The sequence below is a fragment of the Anarrhichthys ocellatus genome, unplaced genomic scaffold (assembly GCF_004355925.1).
Source record: "Anarrhichthys ocellatus isolate YVR2014 unplaced genomic scaffold, GSC_Weel_1.0 scaffold12, whole genome shotgun sequence".
In the NCBI taxonomy this organism is placed as follows: domain Eukaryota; kingdom Metazoa; phylum Chordata; class Actinopteri; order Perciformes; family Anarhichadidae; genus Anarrhichthys; species Anarrhichthys ocellatus.
The window spans coordinates 77,304-96,356 of NW_022280042.1; the positions used below are offsets into that span (position 1 = coordinate 77,304).

A 19,053-nucleotide genomic window follows, 5' to 3' on the forward strand; every position below is an offset into this window, starting at 1 on the left:
GTGTGTGTGTGTGTGTGTGTGTGTGTGTGTGTGTGTGTGTGTGTGTGGGTGCGTGTGTGCGTGCGTGTGTGTGTGTGTCATTTGGTGCTGCTGCTAACTGATATGTCAGAAAATCAATTAATTACTTTTAAGCGGCAGTTAACTGCATCCGCACAATACACCCCATGAATTATAGATGAAGTGTGTGTGCATCTGTGTGTGTGTGTTTGTGTGTGCGGTAGAATCGGCTACTCTGTTAACTAGAGACAATTGCTAACTTCTCCGTCATTGATCAATTGATGAGAGTGCTTCGATACAAATCTACTGAGCTCTGAAGTGTCTGAACTGACTCTTCCATGTCTGCTTTGGTGTGTGTGTGTGTGTGTGTGTGTGTGTGTGCGTGTGTGTGTGTGTGTGTGCGTGTGCGTGTGTGTGTGCGTGTGCGTGTGTGTGTGTGTTTCTAATTTAAAATAATAGCAATCCAACCTTTTACATTTGCAGTTCTTATTACTGGAGGGGATTTCTTAAACCTCCACATCATTTTTCCTTTTCCCCAAATGTGCTGGATCACATAATGAACAGAGGATCTGATGAACATGATCAGAGACAGCCATGACTAAGCACAAAGATGTAATAAGACACAATATACCACCAAACGCTCCATTGGACTGTTGCTCTTTCATTAAAGATGATGATTATAATTATAGGAAACTTCATTGAACACATTTCTCACAGGAGACATAAAGTGCTGCTCCTTAAAATCATGAAACAACTGTAGAAAGTTCTACATCACACTGAAATGTGTGAGTATCAGCTTCAAAAGGATTTAACAACAACGATAACGAAATCCTAAATGTGTGTGAAACAATAACTGAGCTCAGTGTTTGGACAATGAGACGCATGTTTCAGTGAATAATATTACTGACACTGATGGCCCATGAGTTATGGACATGTGTGTTCATGGGATTGATAGTGTCTTTGAGGCTATTGAAGGCAATTTATTTATGAAATGTGACCTTTGATTCTTGGAACTTGTTAATACTGGATTAAGCACAGGAATTTAATTTATCTCTTTCCAAATCCTAAATTCCCTATCTACTTTAACATTAGAGTATTCAATGATCTAATAAATTACATTTTCATCTTCTAAATTCATATTTTCAACTGTAATTCCATCACTTTCCTGTTGCCCTTATATCTGTATGCACAATTCATTAATAAAAATGAATCAGGCTTTAAAATCATTTCAGGGTATAACAATCTGATTTGATCACTGAATATTTTCAGACACTTTTACTAAATACTTTGGTATAATTTTGGTTTATTCATCAAATTCTTTCTCTCTAAATAATAAAGAGTTTTAAAGGAAGATGTTCAGGTATTCACCACAACAACATCCTAAGTTTAAATAATAATAAATACATAAATAATAGTGAACTCAATATGAACTTATGTTAAAACATGTTTCTGTTGAACCTGGGAACTCATCTGTCCACCTCAACAAAGGATCCTGATGGACTCGGCATAACACACTACATGACACCAGCAGGTAACACTCTGTTAACAAGTCCAGGTCCTTCTGTGAGATCAGGCTGCCTGTGTCCATCATTGTGCTGCACACGGCACAGGTCTCAGGGTAGTCTGGTACCTCGGTGTGCAGCCTGTGGCCTGCAGGTCTTCATCCAGCAGCTCACCATTGTGTTACCTCATTAGGGGATAGATAGTGACTCAACAGACATTTACTGAAATAAAAACCTTCAAGATTGCCACTTTAAACTACGATCAGAGCACCAGATCGGATGTATGTTTATAGATGCTTTAATTCCAGTGATGAAGTGTTAAAGGTGCTGATGAGGAACCAGAGGAGGTCTTCTTTTCCCCAGACTCTCCCCATCCCTCCATCGATCCCTCGCTCAGGGTGGCAGCGTGTGTGTGTGTGTGTGTGTGTGTGTGTGTGTGTGTGTGTGTGGTATTGATCCTCACCGTGCCACTGTCACTGGCCTCAGGGTGGCCTCAGCTCAGGGGACGACGGGGACAGACAGCCGCTGGCAGAGAGAGAGGGGCGTCACTTCTTTTTCCTCTTCATGTTTATAGTGTAGAACTGAAACTGGATGTTTATGACCCTGAGACTCTTGTCCCTGCATACAACAAAGTGCACCTTCATGGAGCATGGCACATTCTTTTTCCATTAGTTACACTGCAAGGGACGGCTGTGAGAAAATACAAGCCGTGTCAAATACAGCAATACGTACATTGTAATTTATAACAAGTAGGAGGCCGGTTACACTGAAGCCCGTCCCTGGTGAGCTTAATATGAGGGCTCTTATTTTACACAGGAGGAACCCCTGAAAACCTGAAAATCACATTCTGGGGGAATCTCTAAAATGAAGAAATTAATTTAGTATTCATACTCCAAAACATTTTAGCATTGTGGAATGGTGAAAGGCGAGGATGAGCACAGCGATGTGTCAGACAGCGAGCAGCTGCATGGATATTACACAGCACACATTGTAGATATAGGTTGAATACAGTAATACAACTCTGTGGTCGTCTTCTTCATGGGAGTCTCTAAAGTCCAATAAACAATAATCCATATGCAAAATAGAAGTCCTTACTTATCCAAAGGATGAACTTTCATCTCTCCAGTCTAATGTGGACTACACCCTCACTTTGTGTTAGCAGATCATTATGAAAGGGCTCCTGCTGTACCAAACCATGCGTCTGCCTACCAGAGCACCGTAGTGCGGTTTAGAGCGGAACCACATACAGCACGAGCTGAGCTTTGTGGGCCTGGTTTGGGCCCACTGTGAACAAATACCTCAGACAACCACTGTGGCTCAACATGAGCCAGTAACACACACTGTTGGTCTGAGGTTGCCATTGAGGATTACAGGGCTGTCGCTCACACGTGTCAGTGTACACACACAGTCTGTCTCCCTCTGAAACACACACACAGGGAGCTCTGTGGTGATGTCACCAGCCAAAGGGCTTCTGGGAGAGTCAATGTGGGGAGCTCACTGTCCACCAGTGTGTGTGTGTGTGCGTGTGCGTGTGCAGTGGTCACCTTGAGGTTTAGTTCATCTCTAATCAGCTTTAACCAGCAGAGAGCAAATGTTGTGTTAACAATAACGTTATGAATGAACTTATGTTGAAGTAGTAGATTAGGGGGATCAGAAGGGGTTAAATTAGGGACAGGAGACGAGGTCATGTGACCTCCAGCGCATTACATTCAGTCTCAATGAACAGATTGATACTTCTAGTTGTATTATTTCCTGCTGACTTGGCGAAAGGTTTTGTTTGGATCCTGTGTGCAGCAATGATCCGCCAGGTATCTACTATTTCATGTTTTATTGGCTATTGATCAAATCTGGGTTTAGTCTGATTTTCGGGACAATCAGGACAGGGTTCGGGAGGACTGCTTGTTATTCGGGACTGTCCCACATTTTCCGTGGTGTCTGGTCACCATTAACAGAGTATTATAGAAACACAATATGTGGGTCAGTATCCAACATCTTCTTTAAAACAGGTAATATACATATTTAGTATTAACAAAGTTGAAAATAAAGTCTTGAAGCTCAATTGATGAAACATTTGTCTGTAAAATATAAAACATATTCAAACCCCCCCGGCTGGTCTGGACGCCATAAACAATTCATTCATTCAATTCATTCAAACTCATTTAAGTTAAGCTGTTGTTTAAGACAGGACTGTAGTTAGAACGAGTTTGTTGGTTTTTAGCTTTTCTAGCTAACTAGCGCATCAGAGGCAAAGCAGCCAGTTTCTATTAATGTCAGAGCTCCACATAACATGGCAGTGATGGCTAGCTTGTCACTAGCAACATCTGTATCCATCTGATTTATGAACACGGATCCAAAACGTAGTGAATGGACAATGCAGCCATCAGCAGCTTCAGTACAAACTAACTCATATCACTCAAGTGTGTGACCTCAATTTTCAACCAGAACTTCCAAATAGCAAGAAAAGGGGGAGGGGGAGAGGGAGGAAAGGAGGGATGGAGAAAACAGGAGAAAAATCATTTGAGTAGCTAAATGAAATTAGCAGCTTTAAAGAGCCTGAGGGCAAAGTGGAGTCGTGTCCCCTGTGGCTACGCTTTAGAGAAGGAAGGGAATGAATTAAGCTTGACTGGCTCCTCGCCTCTTACTCCCTCACTCTTTTCTGCTTTTTACTAATATGTAGGGTGAGATGGGGGGGGAGGGGGTATAAAAGCCGTTTGAGAAGGTGAGGACAGGCTGGAGCTCTTCTTTGTCGAATGAGTTTTCTGAATCTCTTTGAAGTGTTTTTGTTGACTTTTAACTTTGGAATCCTCGACAACAAAAAGTTAAAGACACACCTTATTTATTTGTTCCTTCTTTTATTTTTTCTATTTCTTCCCATTTCCCTCTTGCTGTTTTCCCTCTTTGTCTTTTCATTTTTACCCTTGATACCCTCTGCTCTCTTCCCCGCTGGGTGTTGGAAATTTGGCCCCAGCTGTTGCTGCTTCTGCACCCAGGATTGAAGCATGAACCCTGGGACGTTCTCCACCTCTGGCCCCCTGTCCTGGGCCATGTACCTGATGAGGAAGGGCCGGACAGGCAGCGGACTCTTTGGTAAAGTGCATTCTTCTTGACACCACTTGGTTATCATCATCCCCATCATGTCTGGTCTTGTGGCCGTTTTCTGTTTGTATTATTTTGAACTCAATATTAATCAGTGTTTTAGTTATTAATTTACCTGTTGTGGTGTAAAAACATTGCCTTCACATAATTTGTGGCTATAATAATCCATGTTAATCTTTGGTGACTGCGTTGTTCTGAGAAGCTTGTCATGCTGTAGTCCTCGAAACACTGAACACTTGAATGGCACTTTTTCTCTTGAGGTGTTTGACATGATGTTGAGCTTCTCGTACATGAAGTTGGTAGTTTGAAACACTTCCACTGCAGCGTAAACTGACCTAACAACGGAAAAGACTTCTCCAGTCATTCTCATCCCTGAACTATTCCACCACACTTCTCAACTTCAGTTCACTGGATTTCTAAGACTTTATCGAGGCGATATAATTAATCCTTGAGGGAGTCCTGGAGTCCTGGATGGGTTCTAGGAGTTCTTTGGGGAGTTTTAGGTGCTACTCAATCATCCTGTCACAGATAAGCAACCGCACCTTTTTAGTTGACCTTACAAACAGTAACGAACCAGCCTGAATCCATTCGGACTGTAAACTCAGGGAGTGGTTATACTTATACTCAGATATTGGTCTTCTGGTTGGTGATTATTTTTGCATTTTATTTTGAATTTCTGCAGGAAATCCTGAAAACAACTTTGACTAGTTTTGAGTTTTGAAACAAAGATAGTAAATGTTTGGGCTGTTTGAAGGCTTGTAGCAATATGTGCTGAGATGATGCTGACAATTCTATATCGTATGCCATTGGTTATTGCCAAGTAACATATCCTTTGTTAAAAATGTGAAAGTATCCATAGACAGTAATACATTCCTCTAGTACTAGCCCTCGATGGACCAACACTTCTAAATGACAGTAGAATGACATTTAGCTGCGTAGCCTTCCTACATGGTGCTCTTATTCTGTGGAAACCTTTCTTGGGCATATCTTCAGTTTGAGGAATCGTATTTGTACTGCAGCTGATAATATGAAGCAATGCTGGTATCAATAACTTTGATAGGCTGGGTATTGATTATGGATCAGAGGACAATGACCAGCTCACATTACCAGTCAGTCAGTGGGAAACGCTGGCTGAGTGAAATCCAACTCCTCTCCCTCTGCCATGTATTTTCTCTCCTTCTCCTCTTCTGTTTTATTTCTGTCTTTAAACGCTCACCATCTCATTTTGACTATTTACCCCAACACACAGGGTGTAACCTTGTAACATGTAAAGGACTGTATAGCTGCACAGCTTTGTTCAAAACTGACAATATTCATTTTTATTTTAAGAGATTGATGAATACATGCATTGCATCTAGTTATGAAATAAATTATGACACATTTTCAGCTGAGTATTAAACATTCAGACATTTTGTGGCAACATCTCAGGATACACACGTATGATGATGCATGACGATATGAATTGCTACGAGCATCTAAACTCACTTTGTTTCTATAGAATCTGTGTGCATACTTGGCATAAGGCCTCACAGATATATAGTTTCATCCTTCACTCTTTGAATTATTTATAAGTGTGCTTCTATGAGGAATAAATGTCCAGTGTCAGATTTAATGACACTAAGTTTGATGAAGTTGCAGGTTGACAGAAGTCATTTAGCTGCAGGTTTCATAAGTTGTGCGTGTAGCAGCAAACCAGCCAGGGAGCGTAAGAGAAATGTGTTATTAGCATGCTTTCACTGTTCATCTTGAATCCAGGTTTTTATGCAGTTTAACAATCTGTGACAATCAGTGAATTATTGGCAAACGATTGTGAGGCGTTTGAATTCGTCTGATCTTTGGATAACAAGTTCAAAACAAAAAGACAAATACTGGATGAGGAAGTGAAAAATAGATATTTCCAAGGGCAAATCACGTCACGCGCATCTAAGGCCGGGACCAGAGTGGAGGCATTTACATATTTTATCATCCCCCTTTGGCTACAGAGGGATGGATGCAGAGGCAGACTGGCATTTCGCTAAAACTCATCCGACAGTGTGTTGATTTAACTCAGATCCAATCGACTGACTCACAAAAAGGCCTCATGAAACAGGCAGGTGCACAGACTGACCTTTAACAGTACAAAACTGTAAACTTTGATGATTTTGCAAAGTGGGAACCAAAAACTACCTTTAATGTGTACAAAAAATATATATTTTTTAAAAATATATATATATAAATGTTAGAATAAAAATCGACCACATGTAATAATGTTGTAATAACTACTGAATACTTTTAATACCACTGAATTTAAAGCTAGATTAATTTTAAACATTCATAAAATGCCGACTGACCAGCCTGCTCTGCTGATGGGGACCATGAGGTACGAGATACGTTCAGATGAGCAGCTACAAACCCCACACACTGGAATGCTCTTTCTGAATTTGTGAACCAGGAAAAAAATCTATTTGATTTATTCACAAACTGGAAAATTCAGAGAGGAATTTAAACCACAAATTCAGATATATAATATTTCAGTGCATTTGATTCAGTGGTATTTCAATTTCAACTTATCCATTATTTTCTATTTGCTTTTATTTATATTTTAATATGAGTCAATCCTCACATCATTTATCTGTTTATTTTATTTCATTTCATTAGGGGTTTTATTTTGTGTTGTTGTTTTGTTATATGTGGTTTTCAAATAAAAACAAATTAAATTCAATACATTTTAAGTCTTAAAACTAGAATAAGCTGAATCCACCTCAGTTTATCGGTTATTTTCTATTTGCTTTTATGTATCCTTCAATATGAGTCTATCCTCACATCATTTATTTGTTCATTTTGTTTTATATTATTAAAGGTTTTATTTAGTGTTTAGTTTTAAAATAAAAATTCAACAATTTCCAATTAGAAATAATTGGAAATATTTACTTTTTAAAATATTGTTCCACTAAATCATCATCATTTAAATCAATGTCTTGCTGAAATATTTATTTTAAATGATGTGGTTTAGAATACTTAAAATCATAAATAATATAAATATCATATCTACATCAGTAATGCTGTGATATTGAACAATATGTTTTATTTGTATTCAACCAGGAGAGTCAACATGTCTCTCTTTGTACTGGACAAGTTACCGACACTCAACATCACACAAGTCACACATTTATGTGCCACAAAAAAGAATTCAACATAAATGCAATTTCAGAATCATGAGTACACTTTATGATACAGTCAGAAACATAAAACATAATCATAAAACAATGTAAATACACAATAAAATAATGCTAGAGCTGTCTCAACCCATTAGAATGAATAACAATAAGTCATAAACATGCTGGTGAATCCATGACGCGGCTCTCTGTCATGATTCACATCACCGACTGCCCCCTATCGTCTGTCTCCGGTACCGACAGCCCGAGTTAAAAGCACCGAGCCGGCGTTATTTCTGAGCGGACAAACCGGGAGTTGAGACACAGCCGGTTGTTGAGGAGGACACCAGACATATGTTAATGTGCACCTCTGCGTGAACATCACAGTGTGTATGTTGACTTTCAGAGGAAGCTGTCACATTTTGCTCAACGTTACGTCGTTATTTGAATCCGGGGAAACAGTGTGAAAGTCGGGCTCACTGTTGTCTCCACGCAGCCACAGATAGAAGTCCTGGTCCCGCGTGGTCTCACCTCGCGGTGTCTGACTTATCACAGCGATGAAGTCCGTTCAGCGCACGAGGAAGTGCTGCTCCGCTCCCTCACCACATACCCCGCCTCCTCCCGGACGGACATAACACTGATTGGTCAGTCCCCCACTCGGACAGCCAGCGGCGAGCCTCTCCATTGGCTGAGAGCTGAGATGCAAATGCGGACGGTCTGCCGGTAAAAGTCTGGCGCCGTTAGCCGGGATGTCCACTCATGTAGCGGGGAGGGAGAGAGACATAGCCGGGCAGGAGAGAGAGAGAGCGCAGCTTGTAACGGTCCTGAAGCATCATATTTAAATCAGGAGGATCCGAGATTGAAAGTTAAAACTAGTTCAGGTTTAGTTTCCTGTTTCCTTAAAGTCTTGTCAGTTCTCTTCCACTTTGGTGCCAAACATGTGGAAGCTTCACTTCGGCTGCGAGGAGGCACGAGGAGCGTTGAAGACGTCCCAACACCCATCACCAGTCTGAGGGACTTCTCTTCTGCTCCCCAGTGGTGGAGCTCTGGACGTCGTTTCGGTTTCGGGCTTTTTCAAATCCGGCGCGTCTGGACGGAATAAAGCTCCGCAAGCAGGCGGTTCATGTTTCTTCTTCTGTTTACGGGCAGACAACAAGAAGTCGACAACGTGACAAACTCTCGACACGTACACAGAGAACATTCTGCAGCTCGCGCTGTCAACAAGAGACATCGGGAGGTTTACGGGGAAGATCGGGAGAGTCGCGTGTCTGTGGACGCACTGTGGCGCACAAATGGTGTTTCTGTGGGACGCAAAATACGGTACGAGGCATCTCTCTGACGCTTTATTATACGAGTGTCTTTGCTCACATAATATATATATATATATATATACACATACATATATTTATACACATATATAAAGTCATGAATGCATCCCCTTCTCTCTGTTATGATGCTCGTTATCAGAGGATGCGTGAGTGGAGGTGGACATGAGAACAGCTGTGGTGTCGGGAGGTCACATGTACTTCAGATATACCTCAGTTATAGTATTATAGTTATAGTATTATAGACATTAGTGTTCTTATATAATCTACTCTAAAGTAGTTAGGTGCAGTGTGACGTGTTCTACAAAATATGATTCACAAAGATGTTTTCTATAATAACAAGTTAAATATCTTAACTATAGTCCCCTGTATACTGCAGTATATCAGTACTTATCCATATTTATAACATTTGGTAAAATAAAGAATTATTGCCATATTAATGCTCTTATGATGTCTTTGAACATATGGTGAGATTTTTAGCTGAGGGGCAAAACTGGTTTAAAAATATATCGCATTTCTATATTTATCTTAAATATAATGTAGTAACGCTGCTCTTGTTTACTTTTTCTCCCTTTTCTTTAAATTCAAATGACATCATCATCCTTTGAGATGGAGTCACAAAGGATGATTTTTATTAAAAGAGTTTCATTTATAGTGAGTGAAATTACGTTTTCAGGTAATCCGCCGCTCCGCTGAGTGTGAGGAACATTTATTGAACATGATGAACATTTATTGAACATGATGAGCATTTATTGAACATGATGAACATTTATTGAACACTGCCTCACTAACAAACTAACTTTCAACTGGTACCTTGATTATTATACTTTTATTATTTAAATAGTCAAAGTTTCTCTAAATACATTTTTTTCTTTTTCTCTTTCACACTAAGAGATAAAACTGTCTCATCTTCTTTTCTCAGATCATTCAAAAATATCACGTACGACTCCAGATCTCCACAAGAGTGAATGCACGTTGTAGTTGCCGTGGGTCGGCCCCTGAACTGAACTGTTTATGGGATTATTTTCTGTGAAGTGAATTCAAACATTCTAAATGTGTCCGTGGCTCCTGTGTTGAACCAGCAGCCGGTGGCTGAGCACTCAGTGCCGCCGCAGTGCAAGGGTTTCAGTCACACTGTAAGATAAACTCCACACCGCCGCATGTGGCTTCAATTGTGGGTTGGCTGACTGACAAACCAGCAGAGCCACAGACAGACAGACAGGCAGACAGACAGACAGGCAGGCAGACAGACAGGCAGACAGACAGACAGGCAGGCAGACAGACAGGCAGACAGACAGGCAGACAGACACACAGACAGAGAGATTATTTATCACAGTCCCTCTGAGGCTTTCTTTATTCTTTTCTTTATGGTGTTACATGAATTGAAGCCTCTTTGTTGATAGCGTGCCACTTCTCTCCTAAATGTTCATTTGAAGCTGAGAGAGCAGAAGTGTTGCTGCTGTCTTCAGTTTCATGACTACACTCTGTGGTATGGGAGTCCGTGTGTGTCATCATGTGCCGTATATACATGACTTTTACCGGTCGTTGAGTCTCATCTGAGTGCTCGTCTTTACGTCCTCTTTCTTTGACACAAGTTTTCATGATCCTGTGATTCTTCAGCTGAATCCTTTCTTCTATTAAATGTCACAAAATAGTGGCAAATATCCCCTAAAGAGCGCAAAATGGATGTCTTCAAATGTCTTGTGTTGTCCAACCAACAGTCCCAGACCCAAAGATATTCAATCAGTTATTATAGACAAGGAACATATTCCCATTTGGAACCAGAGCCTCTGTGCAATGAAGCGCTCTGTGAGGTTCACCGTCTCTCATATTTATCTGCATTCATGGCAGAACATCATCTGGAGGTATTTAGAGCAGCACAAAGATGAACTTTAACTCAACTAACCTCGTGTATTCTCTCTCAGACCCAGCCCCGGGCCGGCGCTACACCCCCCCCTCCACCACCCTGGCCTCGGGGGGGAAGATGGCCGAGGCCCTGCCTCTGGGCACCCAGGGGGCCGGAGGGGCCGCTCTGGTGGGCAAACTGCGCATGGCTGACCGCGGGATGGTGGAGGTACGATGACATGCAAGTCACCGTGTTGAATGTATCCCCTGATGTAAACCTTCAGTTGAGTAACGGTGGCGTCTCTACAGGTGATCTCAGATCATCCAGGTGAGCTGTCCAAGACTGACAGTCCCAACTTCCTCTGCTCGGTGCTGCCCACACACTGGAGGTGCAACAAGACGCTGCCCATCGCTTTCAAGGTGTGTGTTGCTTTACATTTACTGACAGCTATAAGCAGCCATAAATAATAATGCTTCACGACAATAATCATAGCACATTATAAAGCCTTTTATAATGACTTACAAGGTCAATCATCATAATACTTTGATGTACGTATTTATTTTACATGATTTTGCTGATGATATCTTTTCACTTTACTTAAAGCAATCAATGACCCTTATATTGACTTATATATATATAGTACATTATAATGCATTATAAGGCATTATTAAAATATTATGAAGTATTTCAACTATGATAATTATAATACATCATCATACATTGTGATACTTGACCTTATATGTTATTATGCAATGCTTTAAATGTGTCGGATTATTGTTATGTAAATATGAACATGCAGGTAAAAAAAAAACAGTGTAAATTACATAAGTATAGTACTCAATGTGTGTGTGTGTGTGTGTGTGTGTATATATATATATATATACAGTATATATACTGTATATAAAATAAAAAAATTTGCTCTATGTTGACCAACTATAACATACAAAGATTACATCCATAATCAACTAATAACATAATCTATTTAATCATTCAACTCTAAAAAGGAGCCACAAAATAGTACTATTACTTCTGATACACTGAGTACATTTTCTGATAATACTTCTGTACTTTTAAATGTATTTTTTACACTGCAGTATTTACTGTAAATAATGCATAGAACGTGTGTCAATATGTTTTAATAATGTTGCTGAGTTGTAGAATAGAACTAGAATGATGGATTCATCTGAGGCCACAGCAGGGCATCATTTGCATATTTATTTTTAATGTGACCTTTATTCAACCAGAACATCTTCCCATTGAGATTCAAGCAGGAGTCTTGGCCAAGACGGCAGAATAAGATGCTTCACCTAAAATAACAATTCATCAAATGTTAATCTGTTCTTATTATTTTAATGCTGGAAGCTGAGATCTTTGCATTACTGTACTTCACTGTAAACAGACTCAGATCTTTACAATAACATAAAACTAAGAAAAGCAGGAAATCCTCACATTTGAGTAGCTGGAATCTGTGAATCTTATTACTTATATTATTCTGTATCAATGGTTATGTTTCATTTATGTTCAGCACCAATCAGCTAATGGAGGCATTTCACAGCATTTGGAGCTAAAAGGAAGTAAATATATCGATCTTTTTATTCACTTCACAGAGTGAGAGGGAGAAAGTTTCAGCATAATAATTTGGATTCAAAATATTATTCTTACCATTAGTCCCTAGACGACAACGCTGTCCCATGAAAAGCACATATCTCCAACTGCTTCATGAGCGAGGACAGTTGCGTCTCTGTGACGAGGCCTTTCAGCAGATACTTTATTATTTATTTTGACTAACAAGTAGGACCAACTTCTTTTACGCCAGAATCTCTTCAATACTAAATTATTATATTATATTATTACAATTCCTTTTGTGCAAAACCTCCGTTCATAAATGTCAATTTACAGGATTTGATGCTATTTTTCTGCAAGAAAACAGATTGATTTGATGTGTTCACATGATGGCTGGATATTCTTGCATTTCTTCATCATGGTGTATCGACGTGTGTGGATGTGGACGCTTCCCTGCACTTTGAGACAAAATGCATTTGTGGAAAAGCAGCTTTTAGCCGCAGAACACACAACTGATTGATTTATTGAGCCTTATGCATTAGTGTTCGCACATGTGTGTGTGTTTGGTGCATTATGCATCATTATGAGTGTCATGAGCGGATGTGACTGCCTTTTACTGATAATGGATGACTGTTATGATGCACACACACTCACATATACATGGAAACACACACAATTTCATGAACACTGAAATATGCACAGGTGCATACATGACAACATGCACTATGCTGTTGGTGCACACACAGGTACTATATGTGTGTAAACACCAGGGTTATCGTCATAAACTAAACCTAACTGAACCTGAATAAAAAACGATTTATTCTTTAATCCTTTAAATGTAACCAAGCAGCTCAGCTCTACTGTTAATCAGCTGGGTTGTTTCTCCTGAGCCTGTTAGTGTAAGAGTTCTCAAGTTGATCCCTTATCAGAAGATTTAAACATTCACAGTCCTCCAAGCCAGCCTGTTCTCACTCCCATTGGTCAATGCTGCTCTGCGTCTGATACCGACGGACCAGTCACCTTTTAGTATCGGAATAAGACGCACAGGGCTTTCAGCTCACTCCAATGCAAATCCATCCACATCATCATTAGGCGCTCAGAGAAACTGTTGTAAAAGTCTGTAAAAGTCCCCTCGGCGAGGAGGACGGGGAGGACAGTTGGATCAAACAAACCCAACCACCAAACCACAGTATTCTACTTAACCCAACCAAGTAAACCTAAAAACGACTTAAACCTACGTTGGTGTTGGAAGTTTATTTTGAAATGTATGCACGTAACAGGCAGGCATGGAGGTTTATTTTAAAAAGACACTGTGCATGGGCAGATAGTGAGACATTGTCCCCCTGTCAAGGCCCCACCCCTTCTCCATAAGAACAGGAGCCACAGAATCAGAGAGACATCTTTGTAGACATTTTCGCGTGTAGTCAGACCCAGGGGCCCGACAGGTTTAGAGGGCCCAGTAGGCCCGTTCAGCAAACCGAATATGCGTGTAAGGACTTGACGCGCCGTTCCTGATACGTCCAAACCTGACAGAGAGGAACCGAGAACTAGTTTAGGACCACTGACCAAGCGTTGGTATCGGACGAGTTGGGAGAGAGAATGTGTTGTAATTTGTATTTTTATGTAACTACATACTTGTGGGGTATTATAACTGTCCCTAACAAAGACACACAAACTAGTGTAGCAGTATACAAACTAAAACTAAAGCTTTCTGAAAAACAAACTAAAACTAGCAAACACACTCTGAAACTAAACTATAACCAGTCAAAACTAAAGTAAAATAAATAGAAAATTCTAAACTATTACAACCTTGGTATACACTGGCATGTGTTTAACGAACACACACACACACACAGGCCAAGATCCATCCAGTCGCTCCTGCTTTATTATTAAGGAAGAACTTTATCCAATCACATTCCACCGCAGGCTCAGATCAATACATGTCACTGGTTGATTATTGGAACATCAGCATATTGATATTTCAACTAATACTCAAGGCAGCTTAGAAGGTAAACAATAGAGACCCATGTGCCTGTAGGACAATGCTTTAACTGAGAGGTAAACCCAAACTGTGGTCATCGCAGGGGTTCAAAAAGAAAGCGTCCATCAGCTTCAGCCGCGGCCGTTTGCTCACTGATGGTTTGGTGTGATTAGCGTTGATATGGAAATCAGCTTCCCTGCCTCTATATCTGTATATCTGTGTAGGTGTGGAGCAGGAGAACGTGCTCTCCAGAGAGTGTTGAACATTTCCATTTCACACTTGTTTCATTTTCAATAGGGAAATGATTTACGTTTTATTTCATCATTTGAATCCTTTACATGAAATTTGAGAGCTGAAACAGTCCAACGCTGTTTGTTTCTCAGTGTGACCGTTAAAAAAATCAATGAATATTATCTTTCTTTGTTTTATACTAACCTTGAACTTAGACAGACACGTATGTTGAGAAAGGTGATGTATAAATAAAGTTATATTAACCTGGAACAACCCGGGCAGAAAAACTACCAAAAGCTGAACATCTAAAGGCTAACTGAGCACCAAACATTCAGAAATCACACTCCATCTTCTCTCCTTCTCTCCTTCCATCTTCTCTCCTTCCTTCTTCTTTGCGGTCACTAGGTGGTTGCCCTGGGCGACACCCCCGATGGCACCCTGGTAACGGTGATGGCAGGAAATGATGAGAACTTCTCTGCTGAGCTTCGCAACGCCACAGCCGCCATCAAGAACCAAGTGGCCAGATTCAACGACCTGCGCTTTGTCGGCCGCAGTGGAAGAGGTACACACACACACTGGAGTGTTCTCATTCTGTGTCCGTACTTACATTGACTGTAAATGATCAATAACCCCCGTAATCATGAGCAGGACGTGCTGGCTGCCTCTACAGAAGTCAGGAGTATAAAGAGCAACACAGTACATGGAGAGAGGAAGTCGAGATGGATGGACGGGTCAAAGAAACAAGACTTTCACCCAGGAGTCAACGTTTACTTGTTCAACTTACTTTTGTTACATAAGTTATATATTTATTAAGTTATGTGACAAACTTATTTCAGCCCAAAACCCAGCCAAGTGGTTTGGTTGTCTCAACAAGTTATGGTCTGCAGGGGTTTGAGTAGGACTGATCTCTCATGTTGCGGAACGTTCAAATTATTACTTTTTGTATCGTATCATACCAACGATACGACACATTGTATGAGGAGACGTTGCACACACATAGAAACACACAAATGCAAAAACAAAGAGATACGAATGCTGATCTTTGCCGTGGACTCATTTTGCAGAGAGCACCATGATCTAGAGTGCCACTAACACAAATAGAGTAAGAGCAATGTCAGCCAATCTTACTCTGGTTGAAGTTTAATACGTGTGTTTTGCACAACCACACAACACAGCGGATAAATTAGGGGAAGTACATATGAATAAAAACAGTATTCACACAACTTCCCCGTAACTCTTCATTCAACGTCTACCCCGCTCTCCCCCCCTCTCCCCCCCTCGCTCTCTCTCTTTAACGGACACACTAGACCACAGTTACACTAAATCAGTCACAGGCAAATGTCCCAACTAATCTATTTAAAACAGCCGTCCTGTGTACACACACTCTGCGAACACTCACATGAACTTAATCCCCAGCTGAATGGAAATATGGGAATAACTGTCAATATTTTACAGATTCCACAGTTCAGCCTTTGAAAAAATAGCATACTTAATTTAATTATTGTGCAGTAGAATTCAAATGAAGAACGATGATGTGTAGAAATTTGTTTTCATGCAAATTTAACTGCACAGAATACAATGAGGTTCATTCTCCCAGCATCACACAGTATTTTAAGAGGCAAAACAAAGCTGATCACAGTGGTTAATGCAGGGAACCACGAGCTAATTCATATGTCTTCTCTGTAAATATGAACTATATATATATATATATAAGTGCTCTAGTGAGTATTTGTGGCAGTGGAATGATTGCATTATATCATCGATGTCAGATTTGGTGCACAAAATTGATTTTGCAAGCACACGTATTATATATATATTATATAAGAGAAATCATACACAAGAAAAAAGTTATTTTGTTTGAGCTAACAAAAATCGTATCTGTTTCTAATCCAATTAGTTTGCTAGAACTATCTACAGCATCCCGGAAGAATTATGAAAACATATCAGATTGAGTCATTGATGTGTTTTTAATGGAGCTCTATGGCACACAGGAAGTGGAGATATCAGGCGTTGATACACACAATACTTGTCAGTCGGATTCATAGTATATTGTTGGTTTGGGATTTGTTGACAAGAAGAAACATAGAAGACTTATCTGTTGACTTTTGGCTTCTTGACAGTTTCTGATTTCTGCTAGTCTTGTCTCTCGCTCGAGATGTGACGATGCGATAAAAGGGTATTTGGTGAAGGGTCCAGGACATTTGTAATGACAATGTAATGTAACATTTCCAAGCCTAGTCACCAGGAATAAATGTTGGCATATTACGTTTCTGCAAATCAGGGACAAAAAGTTTTTGCATTTGCTCAGAGCAAGGGACAAAGTACAGCGAACATTTCGTTGTGCCGCTACGTTGTGCCGCTACGTTGTGCCGCTACGTTGTGCCGCTACGTTGTTCCGCTACGTTGTTCCGCTACGTTGTTCCGCTACGTTGGGCCGTTACGTTGGGCCGTTATTTTGTTATGTTATTATTTAAACAAACCATTAACTTTTTTCTAACCTTTGAGGTTTTGTTGCCTAAAGCGGCGACATTCAACGAATCCGAAAACATTTTTCCTGGAGACCGGGTTGTGTATTGTAGATTTTGAGCTGAGTTTCCATCTAAAACCTGTAAAATGTCATTAACTGTCTGAGTGGGAAGTGGTCAGTTTAGCTGCCGACCGCAATGAATGGTTTAGTGGTTTGACTAGTGGTTTCTGTGTGTGTGTGTGTGTGTGTGTGGGAGTCAGAGTCAACGTTCTCAAACATACTCATCATCAGTCAGTGTTCCCTGTTTTGCAGAAGCACTTAGTTACAACACCCGGCGACACTGATACACTCAGTACACAGTGCTCATGTCAATGTAGAGCTGCTGTGTGGATTTGCATATCAGTAGCTCCTCACTGAAGTTATAGAAACTGCTTAACTAAATCCTATTCCTCAAGGTTTTGACTTTAGATACAAACTCTTAACTTGGTCCTGCTCCACCCCCAACTCTCTGAATGTCCTCCTTAGGGAGGTCACGGTACCAGAAATGTAGAAGTTGATACCAATACCAGTGAAATTACAAGATCCTTAATTCCCAAATTGATACCACAGTAAAAAACAGAACAATAAATCCTGCGTACTTCAACATACACTCCTTTGTTACAGTTTGCATACTGGTTTTGGTGAATGTGACAGTGATCTTTCACCCAGGACATTGCTGTTTGTTCCCCAATGTGAAACGAGAAGTCAATGTTCATTTATTTGTCGCCTAACTTGCGTAATGTAGTTACGGCGCTTTGTAGTTATTTTAACCCAAACCATCTTTTCCTAAACCTAACTAAGTAGTTTCCTATGAAGATGGAAGTTTATTTTGAAAGACTATTTTCATGTAGCAAGCAGAAATTGACACGTGTTGCTGGCTTTTGAAGAAAAACGCATTAAAAATGAGGAGTAACTTTTATTAAATATTATACAAATCATTGTATGAGGAAGTGTTGCTGCGGTACCTGTGGTACTATAAAAAAATGAGCACCATCATGTTTTCAGAATTGTTCCATTGACATGGTACCGAAGTATCGGTTCTCGTGACATCCTCCTTCTAACTCACCTCTGATGTTTCAAACATCACAATATAAACAGTGATATTGCTGATTTAGTGATGATATAAGAAAACCAATCATTTCTTTCAAGTCTGGTGAAACTAAACCGGATAATGTGAAAACAGCCTTCTGTCCACAAGAAGCTTTTCCTAAAGACTCTTCAGAGTGAATGAAGCCGTGATCAGCAAAACACTGCAGGCCCTTTATTCATATCAATGAGAGCACTCACTTCACACAATGCACACAGCTCCCATCAGTTTGGCATCTGACCAAACTTCAAACTCATTAATCTGGTTCTTAAACCAGGATCATATTTCATCATCTCATCCGTACCTGAAACAACATGACCCCACCAACAGTCTTTTTATGACGCAGTGCTGTGAGACGACTCAGACATGGTCCACCTCCATAGCCACACAATACAACGCTTGTCATAAACCTGTGTATCTGTTTATTTTGTCAGGTGACTTTGCAATAGTAAAATAATGATTCGGTAATTAGCATCTTAAAGCAGACACTTGGTCTCGTGTCTTGTGGATCCACGATGACAAGCTTCCTTGCTGCTTTCTTGCTAGTAGCGTAGCTCGCTAACTGGCTAATGGCTGCTTCCTCTCTGGTTTGGAACAGTTGATTATGTTTTTCCACCCACGTTGTTGTTGGATGTGAAATTGATAACGCGATTGTATTTACACTATAGTTACACACATCTGTCATGTCTTGTGTGTTTGTTTCCTGGTTCAGAGTACTACTACTAATGTCTGTGTAGTTGTGTGTGTGCAACCAGGTTTCTGTCTCTCTTTTAGTTCCGCTTTTA

The 19,053-nt window shown here is 40.3% G+C and overlaps 1 protein-coding gene across 6 annotated transcripts in view; it reads left to right on the top strand.

Moving 5' to 3' along the window:
- Nucleotides 1-19,053, top strand: part of runx1 (RUNX family transcription factor 1) — a 53,856-nt gene that overhangs the window by 20,276 nt on the left and 14,527 nt on the right. For 3 of the 6 annotated variants that reach the window (XM_031851837.1, XM_031851838.1, XM_031851840.1), the window contains 4 exons: nucleotides 4,468-4,586; nucleotides 10,980-11,128; nucleotides 11,209-11,319; nucleotides 15,081-15,237. In XM_031851837.1, coding sequence (XP_031707697.1) covers nucleotides 4,499-4,586; nucleotides 10,980-11,128; nucleotides 11,209-11,319; nucleotides 15,081-15,237 — 505 coding nt within the window. In that variant the 5' untranslated portion in view covers nucleotides 4,468-4,498. Of the gene's footprint in view, nucleotides 1-33; nucleotides 4,587-7,259; nucleotides 9,050-10,979; nucleotides 11,129-11,208; nucleotides 11,320-15,080; nucleotides 15,238-19,053 lie in introns of those variants that run through there. The other 3 variants (XM_031851839.1, XM_031851842.1, XM_031851841.1) reach the window with 3 other exon arrangements.